The 21,755-nt window shown below is 32.9% G+C and overlaps 2 protein-coding genes and 1 long non-coding RNA gene across 3 annotated transcripts; all 3 read right to left on the bottom strand.

The window, feature by feature from the left end:
* Positions 1 to 8,597: 8,597 nt before the first annotated feature.
* On the bottom strand, positions 8,598 to 10,704 carry LOC122313073 (protein SODIUM POTASSIUM ROOT DEFECTIVE 1). Its single transcript, XM_043127790.1, has 2 exons — positions 10,494 to 10,704; positions 8,598 to 9,131 (listed from the first exon to the last, which is right to left on the bottom strand). Exons 1-2 carry the CDS (start codon positions 10,615 to 10,617, stop codon positions 8,842 to 8,844), a joined length of 414 nt encoding a protein of 137 aa, XP_042983724.1. The 5' UTR covers positions 10,618 to 10,704; the 3' UTR covers positions 8,598 to 8,841.
* Positions 10,705 to 15,443: 4,739 nt separating this feature from the next.
* Positions 15,444 to 18,418, bottom strand: LOC122314256. Its single transcript, XR_006243663.1, has 4 exons — positions 18,331 to 18,418; positions 17,872 to 17,959; positions 16,789 to 16,882; positions 15,444 to 15,738 (listed from the first exon to the last, which is right to left on the bottom strand). It is a non-coding gene; the product is annotated as an uncharacterized LOC122314256 (long non-coding RNA).
* A 182-nt stretch (positions 18,419 to 18,600) lies between these two features.
* Positions 18,601 to 20,866, bottom strand: LOC122314255. The gene is made up of 6 exons (XM_043129735.1): positions 20,675 to 20,866; positions 20,315 to 20,583; positions 20,018 to 20,227; positions 19,812 to 19,904; positions 19,271 to 19,366; positions 18,601 to 19,133 (listed from the first exon to the last, which is right to left on the bottom strand). The coding sequence occupies exons 1-6, from the start codon at positions 20,814 to 20,816 to the stop codon at positions 18,735 to 18,737; spliced, it is 1,209 nt and encodes a 402-aa protein (XP_042985669.1). The 5' UTR covers positions 20,817 to 20,866; the 3' UTR covers positions 18,601 to 18,734.
* Between the last annotated feature and the right edge of the window lie 889 nt (positions 20,867 to 21,755).

Here is a 21,755-nt window from a genome sequence, read left to right as displayed (position 1 = left end):
ATTAATGAGTTTGAGTTTGATTTTAGTGGTTTTAGGTCAAAACAGATTAATCCGTTAAGACACGATTTATAAATAAGTTACTAACGACTCAACCTGCTTAACACGAAATCAACCCGTTTGGATCCATTTAAAATTTATTTCAAAATTAAAATTTTATTATCGTTAAGTTGTAATATTGATATTTCTCAATATTCTTATATTTTTATTATTTTTACTGCTTAAATTATAATTTTAGACTTATGTTCATATTTGTTATTGTATGGTTTATAATATTGATTTTATTATATGTTAAAATTTAAAAAATATTCATATATATTTTTTAAGATATTGTGGTTATTAATAAATATAAATTTTAACTTTTATGAAAAATTATATTAATCAAGTCAAATGACTTATGAGTTTTAGTTCAACCCATTTATATAAAACAAATAGGTTTAAATTAGTCGAGTTGTGTCATGTTAACATATTTCTAATTAATTATTAAATAGGTCAAAATAAGTGACCTGACCTGACTCAATATCTATCTAGGTTAGGTTAGAGTTTGGAAGTTTGACACGTTTATATTAACGGGTTAAGTTCAAGTTAATCTATAGAGTCATATATTCATAACTTGATACGACATGAATACGACTCGAAAACACGATTTGCCACCGCTAAACCCAAGTTACTTTTTGTTTTATGACAAGAGAATATAAGAGTTTATGGGGGTATTATAAGTTTAATTATCATTTTATGTTAATCTCGTGTGATTAATTTCATAATTTTCAATATATCAATTGCTAATACATGGAAAATTAATTTTTTTGTAAATTTTATTTAAGTACAATTACCATTTTTCATCTTAATATATGATGCAGTATTTCATATTGGTTTTGTCTTCTATACCCAAGTTTATGGGAATGATTAATTCATAGGATAGACATTTTTTGGTTATTATAGTAAAATTCTTGACATCAAAAGGTTTCTAGTAGTATTGTCGAATAAATTTATTTCACTGATCATAAAAATTATAGGATTCACTTCATATATTTATCTATCTTTCACGTGAAAAGTTATATTTTTAACTGAAAGTGAAATCAAACGTTGGTCCTAGATTTAAAACAAAAGAGATGAAATTCTAACACTACTACAGCATGTAATCATTTGTAAGGAGCACATAGTTTTTAAGGGGCAGGACAATCACTTAGGATAGTGATTGGGGTTTGACAAAAAACAACTATAATAATGCTGTAATTATTGTACCAAACAAACACTTGAGACAACCAAAGACTAGGATAGGTTCAAAATCAAATAAATCTACCATGTTGCAGCCAATAATGATATAATTTAGAGGGATCCCACAACTTTATCAATTTCCATCATTACCTCGTATATAATTTTTAAGGATATATACAATTTCTCTTTCTAAAGTTTAATCAAAGAGAAATGTTTTAGATACAAAATATCTTATAAACATAAACTCACATACTGATATAATTTAATGTGATTTATTAAAATGTAAATTTATTTTTATTATAAATTAATAGATCTAAAATATCATATAAAACCATATCAAATTCTTATAATCAAATATTCAAGAGCTCCGCCACAATAGCCATGAAACGACCACTTCTTTTTCTTTCTTTTCTTTGTACGTGAAAACAAGATTTCAGTTTTTCCACGAAAATATTCAATATAATGATATATAAAATATTTTTTTGCCTCTTTATTACCTTTTTAAATTCTATTTCAAACGCAGGAAGATTATATTGAGTGTTTTTGATGAAATGATAGTATCCATTGTAATATGGGAAATGAAAAAGTTGTATAAATATCAATTTGCAAATTATTAAATAGACATTATGCTACTTTTCTAATATTGATTTTACAAGTATTTTTTGTAATTAAACATCGCCCACTGATTGAGTAGTTTAAACTTTAAATAAAAAGCTGAATTATTCACTAATAAGAAATGATATTTATAGTCATAGAGTATGCAAGCATCATACACTTATTTTTATATAAATTTTATATTTATTTATCTTTTTAAAAATAAATGCGTAATACTAACACAATCCATACTTATATTTAGCATTACTCATCCACTATTTGTGGCCAATATGTATCTCCATTTGTTTTGGCATGTAATCCCACTTTCTCAAATAGCTGGCCTGACCATGACTTTCATGATTGTGTGAAACAATATTTTATTTTGGTATTGAATATTTGGAGTCATGGTTAATTTATTGTTAGGACAATGAGAATGATTTATTCAATTTTTGTGTGTGCAAAATCTACGTATTTTTAAAAAAGAGTGAACAAATGATTTAAGACTCACGTAAAGAATCCTATTTTCTAAGAGTGATGCTACTTTGTTGCTTGAGTAGCATCACTCTTTCTTATCGCTAGCATGTTTTGGGATTTCTATTTTTTGGTTCTTTTTATATTCATATTTTTTAAATATTTTTAAATATTTTTAAAAAATTAAAAAAATATACAGATATATTAACAATCACTTCCTTAATTATTAAGTAAAAAAAATAATTAATGAGCAGTTACATTGGAACGGCATGGTAGCTTTATTCATTTTTAATGGTGTGTCATACTAATTTTCAAAGGAAATGATATTCCCACGTACAAAAGCCACACACAAAAGTCATAGATTAATTTTTACCTTTTTTTTACTTAGTGGTTAAAAAAGTGTTTTTTTTAATGATTTTGTAATTTTGTGATTTCTATTTTAAAAAATGTTTAAAGAGTTTAAAAAAATGTTTAAAAAAAAGAAAAAAAAAATAGCATTAGCCTTATCGGTGGAAAGTCTCTGTGAGTGTAGCATCACCCATTTTTTAAATATAGCGTGCAAGCTTGCACACCAAATTTTAAGAGTATATCTAACATTAATCTAATAAAATATAATCAAGTGGTTAATTCCGTTATAGTAAGCATTATTCTCAGTAGATATAAATTATATGTAGTGTTTGTTTAAAGTAGCTTTATATATGAACCATTTAAATGTCAGCCACCTAGAATGTATGATATAAGAAGTATGAAGTACTATGATTGAGATGGCAAAATAGGGGAAAAAAAAAATCTATTTTATTAATTAAGGGCCTATTATCCCCATATATGATGAGAAGTTTGGTTGGGTTTGGATAGTGAGAAGTGTTGAGAAGTACTGTAAATAGTAATAAAAAAATAATAGTAGAATATTAAATAGTAGTAAATAGTAATAAAAAATAAGTAAAAAGTAATAATAAAATAATAAATAGTAATGTAATATGTTGAAAATATTTGAATTATTTTCAGTATCCAATCACAGCCACTTCTGTTAACCTCCATTAATGGAGGCTAGATTCTATCCATTCCAATTAGTTGTTTTTTGAATGAGTTCAATTTATAGGCTGTAGGTTGGGAAATGAAGTTGCTCATAGACTTTTAAAGCATGCATGGCATGTAAATGATGTTATTGTTTTCGGTGGAAATCTTTCTTAGATTTCATATTACCAATTATTTGGACCGACAAAAATATGTAATCTCTTTGTTTTATGAATGAATGCGTTTTGGCTATATATAAAAAGAATGAGTTTAGGGGTATATAGTATGTTATAGATTTTAGTATTGTTTTATTATAATGTTCCACATGATTAAAAATATGGTATCTATTGATTTTGTCTTTTGTACCCCAAATATATGGGAATGGGTTCAAAGGATATTATACGTTGTTTCATTAATAAATAGCATCAACTTAAATGTATCCTTTATTTTACTTTTTTCAGTTAAATTATCAACATCAAAAGGCTGCAGGCCGATTTATTCATGATTATATCAAAATATATATATATAACTAATTAATTGATATAACTTATTATATATATATATATATATCTATATAATAATTTTTTTTGTATTATTATTATTATTTTTTTATCTTTTCAAGAATGGAAGAAAGAGTAGAGAAATATTTTTTGCAGTCGGGAGATGTAGTCGGCGTGCAGTCAGCTGTAAAAAAAATTAATACGGGACCTACATAAAAAAAATTATTTTTATAATTTTTTATAATTCATGTAAGTCTCCTTGAATATAAAAAAAATTTTTTATAATTTTTTTTATTTATTCTATATAGTCGATTGTACGCCGACTGCATGTAACAACTATATGTAGCAAAGCTGAGAAAGGGTAACACTACTGGCCACTAGGATAGGAGGAGGAAATCAAAGAGAATAGTGATTGAGTTTGACTGAAAACACCTATAATAATACTTTAATTATTCTGGCAACCGAGAAATTCTTGGGGCAGGAGTAGGACAACCAAACAAGATAGGTTCAAATAAATTTTTAGTGTTGTTAATAATTACACTAATTTTATTAGAGAGATCCCCACAACTTTACCAATTACCATCATTACCTCATATATCATTTTTATGGGCATATAATTCAAATATTGCTCTTTTTCATAATCAAATATCCCACACCATAACCAGATCATCTGGCAGAGCTTCTTGCTTAGGACTCATACAGTCATAAAACGTATAAATTCAGCCCATTTATTTGTAAAAAATAGAATAAATTTAAGATAAAAATCACATTTTTCAAAATGAGTATAAAAGATTTGTATACACTAAATTAAATTGTATCTAGTATTACTCTTTTTAATTAATTACTTAATTGAATTGGATAATCCAGTTCATAATGAAATAAATATAATATTTAATGTTCATATGGGTGGGGTGATAGTAGTAAAATAATCATCTAATTCGATTGGAACTTCATTTCATATTCTTCTCTAAAGATTAATTGCTGCTGCCGCCACCACCCTTTTTCACTTTTAAGGAAGAAAGAAAACAAAATTCTCAAGGAAAAGGAAAAGCACAAGAGCTCATTCATTGCATTATTACTTTCGTGGTAAGGAATGAATCTGAGATAATAATCGGAGAATCTGATGCACTGTTCTTACCTGCAATCAAATCCAAATCTGAAGCCTCCCCAAAAGAATATCAACACAGCAATATTATCAAGAAATTAACTAGCAGCTAGCTAGCATGCATCCAGATTTGCAGTAAAAGAAAAAAACTTAACATGAAGAAGATTGTGAAGTAGTACTGACTGAAACTAATTAAATATTACTGATCAAAGATATACTAAGAAACCAAATTATAAGCTTTCAGAAGCTAAAAATACAGAACAAATGAGGACGAGTCTTGGTTTGAAGCTGGAGAACTCAGGCGAAGATTTCTAAGACCATGAAAATGTATGACGCCACGCCGCGGTGGTAGAAGCCTCTCGGTCACCCTTGTAAGGGCTGCTGCATACTCCCTCAAGAGCTCAGCCGCAATAGCCACCATCATCATCTTCTTCCTTCTTTCTTTTAAGCAGTACTAAAAACAAGACTGGATGCAGGCTTTGGACCGGCCTCAATTCAAAGATCAAAAGCTTCAAAGTTCTAGCTAGCAATGGCTTTGAAATATAGAAAATTGATTTTGGTGGTGATCATGTCAAAACGCAGCCAAATTTATACGATGGTGGGATCGATGATAGTACTACTTCATGATATATATTGGCATTGGGGGAAAAGAGGAAACATGGTCCCCAATTTGTACTGTTCTAGGTTAGGTTACGCGCCAATGGTAGTAATAATGATTAAGGTTATGATTCACCACGTTCTATGTTTGATGATTCAAATGTTTCTTGTCTTGTGTCAATTGTGTAATCACGTTTTCACTCTCTCTTTTTCTTTTTCTATTTCTTTTTTATTAGCTTATGTGGAGTGAGCCCATTGGAGAATAATATGGTTGTGGAGTGGCTTGAAAGCTTGTTTTTTCACTTTTTATTTAAAGAATATTGTAATGCTTTGTTGGCATTGTCAGATTAATTTCCATTGAAGCCATTAACTGATGATCTAATTAGGGTCATAAATGAAAATTATACTTTTTAAGTTTTAAGACTATACATTATCCGTATTGCAGATATATAACATGATTTGATTTGCAAGGGCATGGCATATTTGTGCCTTCTAGACTGATTTGCAAATAGAAGAACTTAAACATATATATAATAAGATATCATGTGATAATCTTGTGATGTCTTCCAAAGTATATTATGAGTTTGAGCATTAAATGATAGATTAACAACTTCTGAATCACTCTTCAACTTCCTCGATCTCTCATCCATAAGAAAAAGAAAGATGACTTAAGTGTATATATATATATATCTTATATATATATAAAAAGTGTGTATGAAACAGAAAATCTTGTTTTAACGGTTTTTCTTATTTTTCCGTTAAAGTTAACACCGTTTATTTTAACGGTTTGACACATAAAATGAAGACATAAATGTTGAGAGAGATAGCATTCAATGTTGTTCTATGATTTATTAATCTCAATAATTATAATACTTAATAGTTTATATAATAATAAGTAATTAAAGATTAGTTATTATTTTTTTCTCTTTCTCCTTAACATATACACGTGTATTAGGTGCATAAGACGTGAATCCCTAAGTATAATATACGTATATTATACGTTTCATTAACTCAGATTATTGAGTATTCCAAATTTAAAAATTTCATATAATATATAATACAAGTGTGTTTAATCAAAGTGTTTTTTTTTCCCCATGGTAGTAGGACGTAGCTTCCGCTAAGTCATATTCCATACGTGGGCTTGCTATGATAAGCACGTGACAAAGGCTGTGATCCTTGAGCTAATCAAGAAAGAGTAAATTCGGCCAACAATTTCAAAATATATTTTATGATTTATATATATGCTATATATAGAAAATATTATACCACAAATTTTATAAAAAGATTATGTTTTAACTTTATGTTGTTCCTGATTGACTCAACCAACAGCAAAATAAGAATTTCAATGTTGTCTCTATTGATTGTCTACAGGATGACATAAATTGATGAATTATAATACAAACATCAAACGACACATATTTTGAACTATCGTTTGTGTTAGACTTTTATTAAATTTTTCGTATACATCTTTGCTAAAATTATAGATGTTATAAACATGTATTGAATTATATGATATTTTGAACTAATTTTTTTATTTTCTTCAATATGCCTTAAATTATTAAGTGACATCAATAATTTTTATAAAATATATATTATTTTTTACAAATAATCATTTCATAAAATTAGACAAACGTGCTTTGCACGTTACTCCTACCTAGTATATATATAAATGTGAATGATGAACAAATATGAACTCCTCATGCGCCATGCATGAATATGGATTCTAAAATGTGAGCTAAATTTGTTTTAGCAAAGCATGATTAATAGGCCTATTCAACTGGGCTGAGTTAAAATCAGGGCCAGTCCAAAAAACACATTATCCAACTTGGACCTACATGGTCCGGGCATGGGTATGACACTCGGATATCCAGTTTTAAATCCGACACCCAATTTTTATATAATTTTTTTAATCCCCAATCACCCCATCCCCATACATCAAAGCCCTGAAGATATCTGATCTCTCTTTAATAAACACTCATGTTTTCTCTCTAGAAATGGTTCTCTCTAACTATCCCGTCATCTCCTTCTAGAGTCTTGCATCATCTCTCTCTCACCTCCGGATCTCCCTCTCGCTAAAACCCTAGCCATCGCCCCTGGTGACTAGCAGAGGTCGTCATTTGGCTAATCTTATCTTTTATTTTTGGGCTCTATTTCTTCTCTCACTTTATGCAACTAATTATGGTTGACTAAGACCGCTTGCCGAAGGTGTTTTACACTTTGTGCTTGTGGATCTATTCGGTATAACTTGTTATGTTGTGGCTAGCCAGATCTATTTTTAAATTAGGCTAAAGAGCATAATCTTGACAAATACGATAACTTCACGGGTGGTAGCGTGTGAGCAGTGTTTTGGTTGGCCACATCCACCAAGGACGTTGTTTGGTTTTTTTGCTTTTGGAAAAAGTTCCTTCGGGTTGCATCTGACAACCTTTGATTAATATTTAGTAATGTTTACAACCTTTGCCTTGGAGAATTAAGATTGATGATGATCGGCACAAGCAACGATTTAACTTGTCGTACGCGTCTTGCTAAAATATACAACTCAAAGTCCACAAGAGTGTAAAGTGTTATATCCTTATCTAGTAAAGTTAAAAGTTAAGCAGAAACTCCCAGCTGATCTTATCTTCATGTGGAAGTGCTAGCTAGCTAGCTTTTAGATCATGAAAGTTTGATTGTGAAAGTTATCAATTCACAATTAATACAAAATCAAAGTGCATTGTATTTATTACTAACGTTAGATATAGTCTTAAAAGTGTGGAAGATAAGTTCTGCACATTTTCTTTAGAAAATCATGAGATTCATCATTAAAAAATAAATTTTTATGTAGAATCTTGCATATTTATCTATTATTTTTAAAAAAATATGCGAGATTTATATATTTTAAAACTGCAAATACCATTTGTAATACTTTCACACAAAAAATTCAATTATGATAAACCGCCTAACATGCTTGACTTATGAATCTACGGCCATTTGTGCAGTAGTAATTAATAATCTATAGGCGACTCCGCGCATGCCTGTCTGCCTAATATGCTGACACTTTGGGATTAAGTTCAAAGCAGGTGAAAGATCAGCTTGTTCTGATCTAACAAAATCATATAGGATTAGGCAAAAATGAAATGTCTCTTCAAATTCATGTCTAAATTTGAGGGTCTCAAGTGAAAAAGTAATAAGAAAAAAGTCTAATGCTTGAAAAAACTGAAATATTTACAGATGATCAGATACGCATGATTGATGATGTATTTTGCCAAATTTAGACTCGATCGATGGCCAGCTTGGTTGGTTGGGTCAATGACAAGAAAATTAAGCAGTACTGGTTCCTCCTTCTACACTCATGAACTTGTTAATTCAGAATGAAGTGGATCTGGTGAAGACCTTCTTCCATGCTAATTTCCAGCTTAGAGATCGAACCAAGGTCAAGGGCAAAGAAAGCTTGAAGTGATCTCTTGGAGAATCATGTGAATTAGGTGATGGTGATGATTCTTCTTCTTCAAATAATGTGATCTTGTTGTCTTCTGGATTCCAGAAACGAGCTTCTTTCCTCTTGCTTCTAATGGTGGCCAGCACACTGTATTTGTTGCAAATTCCCCACACGGTCACCTTCTGTTGATTATAATCCACATTTACTGAGTATATCCCTGCCATGCACCATAAATTAAGTGTACATTTTTAGTACTTATATATATATATATATATTTTGTATAGGGAGTGAATGGTTTCAAACCTAAATTTTCTAATTAGAGAATCGGATCATATGCTATCAGGTCATTAAATTCTTAATTTCATTTATAATTTTAAATTAACTATATATTTATCATAATTATATAAGAGAAATATTTTTTTCTAAGCAACAATAGGAGGTAGGAGCGACCAACGTAACAATCATTTCTCAGTAAGACCATAGGAGCTCCTCTCCACTACAGAATATCCAGTTTGTATCATAGTTATTTCCAAGAATGAGTCAGTCACTACAGCATTCCCAAAGCATTTAATTGGTTCAAAGGTCATCTTATAACCCAAAAGTCAAGGTTTACTACCACAAATGATTTTAATTTATGTCTTAACTCAAATTTCTGACCTTGAAATAATTATGAAATTCCAACTCGATTATAGCGGCTGGCCTATTACCCTGGTGGTTATAAGAGTAATATGCTTCCATGGAATATTAGTTTAGGCTTTAAAATCTTTATAAAAATAAAAAATATTGTCTGCATTTTTTTCTTTTTGTTGTTGAGATTTTTGCACTTTTGGGACACCTAAGGACACCTGATCTTTTACCTACTCGATCGATTTACTTTTAAGAATAAATTAATTATTCAACCTTTTACATCAAACAGGTAGATTATCACATGCATGCGAATGGGCTGACAGTAGTATATACAGATTAAACTAATATTTTAATTTGTTGTCTTATTTCTTGTTAAATTACCAAATTTTGGGCAAGTCTACCCAAGAATTAATGAAAATAGATGGAACTGGGATAAAATTAACTCGTATCTTTCTAGGCCTTGGGCTTGGGCCTTTTAGAAAATTATATTTATGTCCATCCCTAGTCCAAGCTTAGGCCCAAGTAGTTAGGCCATTGCAATTACTAACAAAATTTACCTCTTAACTTTTTTTTTTTAAGGTAATTTATATCCGAAATCATACTTATTCCAACGTGTAAAATATTTAATTATTTCATAAAAGTGTAGAGTTAAGATTTATATATAAAATTTTAACTCTATTATATCAAATCACTATTTGTACAAACTGATCTAAACAAATAAATTATAATATATATATATTAACATAGATCACTAATTTAACTTCAATATTGGTCCAATATTGGCAAAAGATATATTTCCAATAAAAAATAAGAGAAGATTGAAGATTTTTATGCTAATTAGCCTAAAGTACTTTAAGTGCATGGGACATTAACCTGATCATCACCTTGTAATTTTCGTAGGTAAAGCAATATCAATTAGATGTTTAAGAATTAAATCCAGTGAATAAGTTACCTTTGAGATGCGATAAGGCCTTCTTGATTTTCTTCTCACACCCGTAAGAGTACAGAGGCACCATCATCTCCACGTACTGTGCTTCCACATTCTTGGAAGCAGGAACAATTTGCATGTCCGCCATTAATGAAAGCTTGCCCAAGTTAACACCCAAAATTATAAGTTTGTTGATCGTTATTATCTCAGATATATAATGCCTTATATATATATATATATAGTTGCACTTTGAAAGAAAGAAATAAATAAATAAGTCTACGATCGATAATCCTAGCTAGCTAGCTAGATTCCCTAAAAACCCTAAGCTCCCTTTCTTTCCTGTCTTTCCTTTATAACCTTTTTCTTTTGGTTGGTTTTTAGGTGATGTTGCCTAATTATGCTTTACCATGTAGTTCATGATGTCTTGATCAGGTGGGATGAAGAGGATTATGCTCAAAAAGAGACTTTTCCTGTTGAAAATTGTTCTCGTTTCCAATGGATATGGGGCTGATGACTTTGGTGAGTGCGAGGCTGTGTCAGCATGCATCGATCTCTGCTACTTAAGCAAAAGGGCATGCACTGTATTCAGCAGTACCACCTTTTTCATGGGGATTCGATAGTCAGAGATGTTGGCTCCCATGTGGGTTGTTTTCCTTTCCTTATGGATGAAGTTGGCTAGCTAGCTGCTTAATTAATTAATTTGTGGTATTGGAACTTGCATCGGAAACTTGAGATTATTTATATATATATCGATTAAAGTTCTTTCTGTTTACCACTAGCAAACAAAGGAGAATTAAAGGGAAATCATGATGAAGTTTAAATTAAGATGACGATGATCATGATGATGTTCCTTTCGATTTTATGTTTCTTAAGTTCATTTGATTTATATATATACACTAAAGTAATCGAGGCACCATCATCATCTTCATTTTCTGCGCTCATTGGTTATCCCGCCATGCACATGCATTAATCTTTCATTAGATTTGCAAAGAGCTGGCTAGACGTACAAATCCCAGCCTCCAATCCTTTCATTTTGACAATTATTTTATTAATAAATAAATTTTATAAAAATTAAATAATAAATTAACGTGATTTAATATAAAAAAATTCTATACAATATATTATTATATTATTTTCATCATATTAAGTAAGATGTGACATATTTATTATTATTAAATGATAATTTATTACATATTTATCTATCATTTAATGATAATAAATATGTCACATCTTATGTCTTAGGATAAAAATAAGATGAGAATATAATGTATAATATTAATCTAAACTATTTTAATTTATAAATTTACTTTTATAAAATATGATCTAAGTGAGTGTAGTACGTACTCTTTAATTTTATAGATAGTCATGCTGAGAACTTGTACGTTCATACAACACAAATATTCTCCAGCTACTGGAAGAGATCATTTTATTCATAGCTATGACATGTAACGTCGTCCATGCATATATATCAACATGAGTCAACAGAATAGAGATTCTCGGACCGAATTCATGAATAGTACTACTCCAAATTTTAGAGGGAGACACTCGGAATATTGTGTGCATATTCATATATATACTCGGTCGTGCCCACGCTTAGAGCCATTGTCAAGTCTATAATTTAGTTAGAATGTCAACAAATCTATCTAAAATATATTTTTAGATAGATTAGTTCACATTGGACTAGATATCTTGAAATCTAAATAATAATAAAATATTATATATTTTAATAATATATACTTTTTTTATATTTTACAAATATACTTAATATATTAGTTAATAACTTTATTAAATAAATTATTATTTAACTATTTAACTTCAAATTATTATAAATATACTATTTTTTTCTAAAAAGTCCATATTTAACTAGAATGTCAAAGATGTATCAACAGCCAACCAAGACTCAAACTTTTTTTTTCTAAACCGGCAGAGGGCATTGTTTGATCCTTTCATACCATTTTTTATAGAAGGATACATGATGTAAAAATGCAAGGGCAGAGGGCATTGTTTGGAGAGACATATCCAAATAGGTGTAAATCACATATGAAGGGAAATAGGTGAAGGAAAGATTATTATCAATACATATTCATGAGATTTCAAAAACTGAGGGGCGGCATTGTATGGTTTACATTTTCCTGATGATCAATACATATTCATGAGTTTCATTCCTTTTACCAAATCCTCCTTCCCAAACCAAACAGGCCCCATATGAAACCAGTCTCTATTTATGCTCTATTTACAGATTAATAGAGGCATGAACGAACTTCCAAAAAACCTAACTAAACTCCTACTTTGTAACTTTAAACACTGACAAAGTCGAAATTGCAAATTAATTCAAGAAAGTTGTAAAAAACAGATCAATTAGATCAATTTACTCGTGTATGTCAAAAATTTTTCATTGCCATTTCAGGATTGTTAGGTCTACTAGCATGAGTTCATGCCAACAACTACAGACCAAAAATTTTCCAACACATTGAAGAAAAATAAAAGAGCCAAATAACAGAACATCTTCTATAATGTCAAGCAAAAACCCCAAACAACATGATCAAGCAACGTCAAACACATCTCAGAAGACACCAAGCACTTCCAGATTACACTGTGCCACCAATTTCTCGACCAAACGCAGGAAAAAATACAAGCAATGTGGACTACCGTATACGATTTCATCTTTAAAAAAAAAAACAAAAAAGAAATATTTCTATTACCCAAATAGGGGTGACGGTATCGTCAGATTCGTCGGTCTTCAAATTGCCGACGTGAATGGTGGAGCAAACCGATGCCTTCCAATTGTGGAGTAAGCTGATGTTCGGTCAAGTGATTCAACCTGGCTGGGCAAAATAGGGCACGAAAAAATGCTCAGTAAATTAGAGAAGAGGGTTTCGAAGAGCGAGGAAGAGAGAGGAAGAGAAACTTACCGTCGATAGCTCGGAGACGATGGCGTCTGCTGGAGAAGGCAACCGATGGATTTGATTCGAGGGAGCTGGATGAAGAAGGCCGAATGGGGGGAGTGCTTCGTTCGAGAGAAGCTGCAGAGGAAATATTGTGATTTTGGGGGAAAACGATAAACCGAGGGAAAGAAGAGAAAGCCAGTACAAGAAAAATAATAAACTATACAATGGACTCGGTACAGTAGCTCTTCAAGTCTGGCGAGGATCCAACAATTACTGTAACCTTTATGTCAAACTTTTAAAGTTTGACTAGGCCATTGCAGATGATAAATGGTTAAAATACTGGCTATTTTAAACTTGCATATGGCAATGGTGAGGCCATTGCCAATGCTCTTAACTTGTTGCGTGCACATGTCGGCAGCCATGCATGCGCACTGGACATGCATGTTTTGAACTCTTCACAAACAAAAGGCAAATTAGGAAGGAAAAAGATGATGATCAAATGAGGCTAGGAAATTAAGGGAGAACCATTTCACCACCCTTGAGCTTGATCTGTTAATTGGATAAAACAAATCAAAGATGTGAGATGGAAAGAGCTAGAGATCAGGAATGAATTACCAGAACAACAACAAAAAGACTTATATGCCAAGTAATGGAAAATACAGCTCTGAAGAAGGAGACACTTAACTTTTGCATGCAATGCATGTATTGTCTTCAATACCATTCCCCCACATAGATTATGTTAATAGCTTGACATTCTAAACAAAAGTTGCATCCTGCCCTTCATAAAAATCATGGGAATTAGTGTATCTTATAACACTACAAGGATTTGGGCTTTTTGCAACGCCTAAAATCCTTGCAAATACTCACTAAAAACGCTGCAAATTCTCAATTGCAGCGTTACCAACTTCCTTGCACGTTTGACGGTATAAACCCTTTATTGTTGCTCTATTGCAATGAAACCATAAAAACGCTGCAACCGAACTCTATTCCAGCGTATAAATATCGCTGTATTATATTTACTTTCACGCTGCAAAAATGTACTACATATTCGGTAGTTAGCGCTGGAAAACCTAACTTACAGCGATCATTATCGTTGCAAGTTATAATAAATTCGCTGCAATAGATTACCCCGTCCAGCAGCGTGTATATATTTTCGTTGTTTTTGGCAGTAATTCCAATACTTTAATTCGCTGCAATTACACAATAATCGCTGCAAAAAAAATTTGTCAATAGCAACGGTTACGTATAGCGCTGCTGTTAATTATATTTGCAGCGAAAAGTAACGCTGTAATTGTCACTTTAGCGCTGCAGAAGCTTGATACACAAAACTACAATTATCAGTTTCGTTGCTTTAGACTTTTGTTGCAACACTAGAAAACCGCTGCAATTGAAATATAAGCGCTGCAATTAGCGTAAATCAAAAGCAGCAAATATTTAAGTCGTTGCTTTAAAGGTTTTACAGTGCACAATGGTCGTTGTAGTTGAGAATTTGCAACGTTTAAAAACGTTGCAATTAACGTTAAACTAAGGCAACAAATTTTATAAACGTTGCTTTTATATCTATTTGCAGCGTTCTATGTCCGTTGCTTTTGGAGGTTTGCAATGTTAAGAAAACGCTGCAATTAGGGATTTGCAGCAATTTTAGTGTTCTTTGCAAGGCTTTAGGTTTACAGTCGCTGGTCATTTGCAGTGACCAATAATCGCTGCAAAAAGCTTAGGCCATTTTTTTTTTATCCGCTTCGGCTAAAGAGCTGGGCTATCTGAAATGTCTATTTTTCACACTCAACTAAATTATTAATATTTAAATCACTAAATTATTAACATATCTAATTTAGTGAAAAAATTGAAATACTTATATATCACCAAAGACCCTGATGAAATAATATTAGGTATTTTTATCAAAATACCTTAAACCCAGTGATTCCTAATATTACCAATACTTTTTCACCTACATGAAACGGCCACAATTTGCCCAACAATCCAATATTAAGTACGCCCATAAATTACTAGTATAACATAATACTAAAACCTGGAACTTCCCTTAGTTCCACTCATTAATATGATGGATCAAATTAAAAAAGAACCATTTCCTTGTGATATAATAAATCAAACACATTCATTCATCTAATCCCAGTTTAACATGAGACCTTAATGTAGTTATGGGCTATACATTGGGGTGGACCACATGGAACCAAGAACCTACAAGTTACGAACTACTAAATATATAGTGCACAATGTCCGGCTCTTTTATAATTAACAATGTTATCTAGACCAAGTGCACCTGGGCATTGGTGGTGCAGGCTAGAACAACTTCATCGTGAACTGCCCTATGTGTTGGAAACTACTTTTGCATTCTTGATAATGTCTCTCTCCATCAAAACCTGGCAGGTGGGATAAAATGAGTAGTCAGGCCATTGCAATATACTAATTTGCATGCATGCTCGCTGGAAAACAGAGAATGAAACAAAAAAAATTCCACCAAGAGCAGCAAGATACCCAAAAAAAAAACGCTGAAACACATATCCAAAATTTGGAGTTAGAAACCATAAATTCAAGAATGAGTCTAACTACACAATGACTAGCTGATTATCAAGCATATTGATGATGATCTAGACCCTCATGCATCATGGTATGATCCTGCACTGTCATTGGAAACCACTGAAATATTAACAACCCTTATGCGTACTTTTCAGATATTTTGCTGGAATATATGAGAAGTGCTTATCCTTGTAGCATAAATTACTAACTGCAACAGATTATATAATAAACATTTATGTACATAACGACTTGTGAAAAAGGAACATCATTCTATCTTGCCCAAGAGTGAAGTTCTAAATGAACTTCAATGGATCAACTTCCATTCAAGTAAGATTGACACCTCAGGATCCCATCAAAACCCATATTGTCTAACGGTTCAAGTTCATATGCTAAATAACATACTTTACAACTTGCAGCGTTACCTAATTTTTTTTTTCCAGGTTTGAAGCATGGCCCAACATCTCAGTAGTATGTATTAAATTTCTGGAAATTTCAGTTTTAAAACATGGGATATTGTTAATGATATTTACATGGTTCTGCTCTTAAGATGTTAAAGAATCCTATTTGTTATTAGGAGGAAGATAATGATGTCGAGACCATTAGTTTCGCTGGTTCAAATGCACATATAGAGTGTTTGATTGGTTCATGTAACCCAAAACATGAATAAAGACAGAGAATAACTGCATTTAGAATTTAACATATCATTTAACAGCTATTTTTTCTTGTCATTTAATGCAACAACCTAATTCACTCTTCTGGAATTCTTGTGTCTTCAATGTGTAAAAGCCCTTATGGCAGAATCCATTAATGCAGTGATTACTCCATACATCAACAGTTACCCAACATTTCATTTAGTACCCAGTTTCTTCTTTGACAAAGTTAGTGATGTGTACCTGTTTACTGATCCCCACAATTCCCTCCATGGATTCAACAACTTTTGTTCCGACCTTCAGCTAGAGTAATGGCTTCTTGGAACTTCACATTTTCCTGCATGTACAAGGAGATTTTAGTGAGATAAGTTGCATGTACAAAACAATTATCAAAAAGTAAGCTAATTTATATTGGTGTACAATCTCTCATGACTGGCAAAATCAATTACATATAACATAGTGAGGCCCAAATCATCTAAATAGCAAATTCCAATCAATATGCAGCATGATGCCTTTATTTATAGTTGTTCTCTGCATCACCAATTGCCAGACCATAACATCCTCACTCTTTCTACCTAAATACCATTTAGTAGTTAGAAATATTTCAGTTATCATGAAACAGGTATATGTCCCAAAACAACCTCTTAGAGATCCTTCTAAAAATACTTAGATAGATATGGTCTATTTCGTGTAGTGAGAACTGAAAATTAAATTACAGCAGCAAACACTTGTAAACCTGTCCACGTCCTGAATAACATGCACTGGTTGTTGCCTCATGTGGTTTAGCTAATATCCTTTTAGTCACACAAGTTTTAAGATCAAAGAATTAAAACTAGCATGTTTTGAAGTAGGATTTTCCCATTTTTGGCTAGGGTAGTTGCTGATTATTACTCACTAATAATCAACCAGAAATCCTACCTGTGCCATTATTGCTGGATGGGTCAGTTTAATGTGGACATCAGTCCAACAGATACATGTTGGACAGAAATCGTAAAGTATAGCTTGGAAGGTGTTGGTTCCAGAAGTTTGCACATCAATACAACAGCAGTTTTGGTAAAGGGTAGTTCACCTAGAAACAAAGTATTTTGACAAAATACCAGCAATTTCGGTGCATATAATCTATTAAAACACATTTTCCTGGGAGACCATACCTGAATCAGAGAAAACATGTGCTTCACCACAAATGAATATCATAAGAAAAAAAACTGAGGCAATGAAAAAACGAGTGTTTATTTCACATTTACCCAAAGGCCAACATGTATTAAAATACTTTAACATGAAACAATAACGGGTATAATAACTAATATGGCAGTGCATTTACCATACCTCAAGATATATGAGACCCCAGTCACTCCATGTGATATAGATGGGTCAGTAAATTTGGAGTTATTTCCATCCAATTGCCTCATCTTTCCTATAGAGTCAAAATACATTAAAAGATCAAGATGAGACCTCTCTACCATAGATATACTGAAAATAGTACACAAATTCAGCATAGTGTTATACATAGTGGAGTTTCAAACACAGTAAATGGCAGAAATTGAAAAGCATGAATCAGTTGCAGTACTTATCCCTCTATTTACTGCCTTAATGAAACTGTTCACACAGATCACTATAGGATGGTTTAAGCTAGAATTCTATCAACAAAGGTGGGATTCACCAATGAATCTAAATTAGTGTATATAAGTCCATCACTATAAGTGATTTTATAAGGCCTTACTTATCATGTTAAACTGAATAAGAATAGTATCAAATGAAAGAGAAGGAATCTTGGGGTTACTTAACTTCCATATAAATTTGCATCTACTGGACAGGGTTTAATCCTTCACATAATTGAAAGTAGCATTGCTGAAACCCCGCTCTTGAGCCCACTCCAGTCACATCCTGAAGACCAGCATTGCTTGACTATATGTGAAGCCCAAAAAATCCCAAAAAGTCCTTATCCAGTTCATTGCTTGACTATATCTGAAGTCTCATACAGTCAAGCCCAAATACTCCCACCAGTTGCCCTTTCCTCCTACACATTACAAAAGTAGACAACCTTTCTCGTTGGGTGTATATATATATATGTGTAGGACTATTTATATATATATATATAGTTTATATCGTGGCCACCCACCATCATATTGAATACCAAAAAGTTGCCTACACTACCCAAAAAATATTTATATAACAGTTTTGGTCTTCGCTCAAGGAGTCTCTCCACGAGACTGGAGAGACTCCGTGTTTCCCCGGAAATTGAGGAAAAATTCCTTCATCAACTTATCAGTTTCATTTTGCCTCTCACGAAGTCTCATGACTTCGTCCTCAATTGCTTCAAGCTGTGTCTTGTACCCCTCGGCATCTTTCCTGTAATTCTCAGCATCTTTCTTGTAATTGTCTGCATCTTGCTTGTGTTTTTCAATCATTGCAAGGTACTCTTTTTCTCTCTCCCTGTCCCGCTGTCTTGTCGAATCCGGGATGACCATCTCTCCTAGCCCCCTTGAATATCCAGGTCTAGAGCCAAGGACCTCCCTAAATACGGTAGCTGCTGCCTCATTGGTGCGTTGCTCAGGCTCGAGACCATCCAGCCTCTCAACCATCTCCTTCTGCATGTGAAAATTTGAATAAGGGTGTATTGTTAAGTCGTGTAGTGACAGGTCTTCCAAATTTGATATTCAAAAGCAAAAGCTGGTAACTATCCTACAGATCACTATATATAACCTAATATACTGATCATACTCACATAAGTGGCTTCAGTTGCCTCGGTGACAACTTTCCCGGTCTTCTTTGACCAATGAGTCTCTTTATAGAACTCCACCAAATCCGCATTTGCAGCCCGCTACAAGTGTGTAAGGATGTCAGGTATATGTTCATGTGAGATCAAAATATTTTGTTCGGGAAAGATAAGCACATATGCTAGCCGTGCTTGAAAAGCTAACAGAAATATACAATACACAATGCACAAAAACACAAGGACACCCTACATTTCTTAACCTTATAGTCACAAATGGAACTTTATAGGCAATAAAATTTTTTCCAAAAATTCAAGATTAGGATTGAAACTGTTCCCACACAATAAATAACATAATTTCAATTCGAGCATTCTATATAAACCAATTTCACATAGACCAATTTCAATTGGTTATTTTAAATAACCAATTGCCCAGCATGTTGGAATTCGTAGACTAGTGGGAATGCATCAATAGGTTTGTGATAGAAATGATCAGCAAGACAATGGCAATTGTGACATCATACTAGACTAAAATCAGGTCGAAATTACATACCTTCTCCTCCAAGATCCTTACAAAGGATTTCCGGCCAGCTGTGTGGTTGACATATAACGCCTTTCTATTCTCCCGATTTTGTCGAGCCATTTTCTGACATTGTATACCCAATGTCAGCTTACCCAAACCACATATTAAACAGACATAAAAAACTTTCCCTTTTTAACTTCCTCCAGTTTTATATTTTGACTAAAACAAATACATACCTTGAATTCGTCGCTTCCCCACCTCCGACACAAGGTAACCCAAACGTTCAAGTCAACCATTGAACATCCAGTGGCCAATGCTTCTTCGTGGCTTTCAAAAGATTCATATTTTTTGTGTAATTGGTGATGGAATGCATTGAACCTCTTCCTCAGTTGCTTCAAGACGGTCAACCTATGATTCTCCCGATCCCAATCCAACACGAAATCAGCCTACATTGAAAGCCAATTGAGTGTAATATGTTATTCTCTTTTGCACAATAACCCCAATCTAGATTAAATGAAAAGCACATATCTTACCCTCACACGGTCGACCAACTCATCCTTTTGTGCCTGTGGCACATCGGTCCATCTCGCATAGCTCATATCACAGTGTTGTTTTACAATTTGCGTTAGCCTTGCTGTGAACATGGATGAGTTCGCACAGCATGGTGCCGTTTCGCCGTCATTAATCTTCAACAAAACTTTTCCTTGCCGTCTCAACATTTCGAACGCAATACACTTAGCTGGCCCACGTTTCCGTTTGGGCTGCTCCTGGTTTGTTTCAGTCATTGTGGGGGCAGTCGCTTCTGTATTACAAAGATAACAAAATGAAACTATCAGTCTTAAGAAATCATCTTTCTTGCCTATAGCGATAGGGTAAAGAAATGACAACCGTACCGATATTATCTCCGTTTGGTGGGGTGAGAACCGTACCCATATTTTCTCCGTTAGGTGGGGGGACAATAGTAACAATGTTCTCCCCGGTAGGCAGAGGCTCTCTTACGGGTGAGGGTTCTCTATCCGGCTCGGGTGGGGGCATCGGAATGGGACATGGAGGCTCCCATGGATGACTGGGAGGCTGAGTTGAGTCATCCGAACCGGACTCATTATTGTCATTGGGAGGGCTGTGGTATGAACTAATACGACCTCCTCGTGGTTGGCGTGCTCTGGTTGAGTAGGGTACAAATCGACGGCCTCGGGAACGTCGTCCAGCCCCTCTTCCTCGGGAACTTTCTCCCATCATGTCATCTGCATATATATACAAAACCCCATTCACAAGTCAGAAGCGATTCCAACCAATTTCAATCAAATAAGGCATGGGATCTACAATATAAGGGAGGAAGCAGTCTAATACCCATTTTTAAAGTATTTTTCTACTAAAAGAAATTCCTATAGAGTCAACATATTTACCTCCAGGGTTGATCCTCATTTCTTGCTATCTGAAGTTGGCAATAGACAGACTTCAAACAGTTTTCCCCCTGTGTATTTGTTAAGACTTGGTTACTTGTCAAAGAACAACAATAAGCCCAAATGGTCAATTAAAAACATGTTATATATATACATGATGTCTTAAAATTAAAGTTTTAATTTTATTAGCAATAGGAGTTGGAGTTGGCACATGTTTCAAACAAATATAGCCATCGGACAATATTATAATACCCATGTCATATATATGGTAGTATTCACTAGAGATCAAGGAAATGACAAAGTTGGGAAGTAATCAATGCTACATAGATGTTTCACGACAAAGTTTACATGCATTAATCATGCCAATCCAATGTCTGAGTTGCATCAACTTTTTAGACCAAAAAGCCGAGCATGTAAGAAACATCATTACACCTATGATCATAATCTTGCCATTCCGAAGTAAATGATTTTTCAAACTACTGATTATGAAATGTAACATTACTTGACCCGATTGTTACATCGTCGCATAACAATCGTCGTATCATTCTAGTTGGATTTGAAAGAAGCATAC

Source organism: Carya illinoinensis, chromosome 6 (assembly GCF_018687715.1).
Source record: "Carya illinoinensis cultivar Pawnee chromosome 6, C.illinoinensisPawnee_v1, whole genome shotgun sequence".
Taxonomy (NCBI): domain Eukaryota; kingdom Viridiplantae; phylum Streptophyta; class Magnoliopsida; order Fagales; family Juglandaceae; genus Carya; species Carya illinoinensis.
This window is presented reverse-complemented; position numbering and strand designations above follow the sequence as displayed.

Excerpts from the sequence above, each read along its gene's own strand:
- LOC122313073 (XM_043127790.1), bottom strand. The coding sequence starts at position 10,617 with ATGGCGGACATGCAAATTGTTCCTGCTTCCAAGAATGTGGAAGCACAG. Across the intron at positions 9,132-10,493 it reads GGCCTTATCGCATCTCAAAG|GGATATACTCAGTAAATGTG; the intron begins GTAACTTATTCA and ends GGTGCATGGCAG.
- LOC122314255 (XM_043129735.1), bottom strand. The coding sequence starts at position 20,816 with ATGCCCCCACCCGAGCCGGATAGAGAACCCTCACCCGTAAGAGAGCCT. Across the intron at positions 20,228-20,314 it reads AGTTGGTCGACCGTGTGAGG|GCTGATTTCGTGTTGGATTG; the intron begins GTAAGATATGTG and ends CTTTCAATGTAG. Across the intron at positions 19,905-20,017 it reads GGGGAAGCGACGAATTCAAG|AAAATGGCTCGACAAAATCG; the intron begins GTATGTATTTGT and ends ATACAATGTCAG.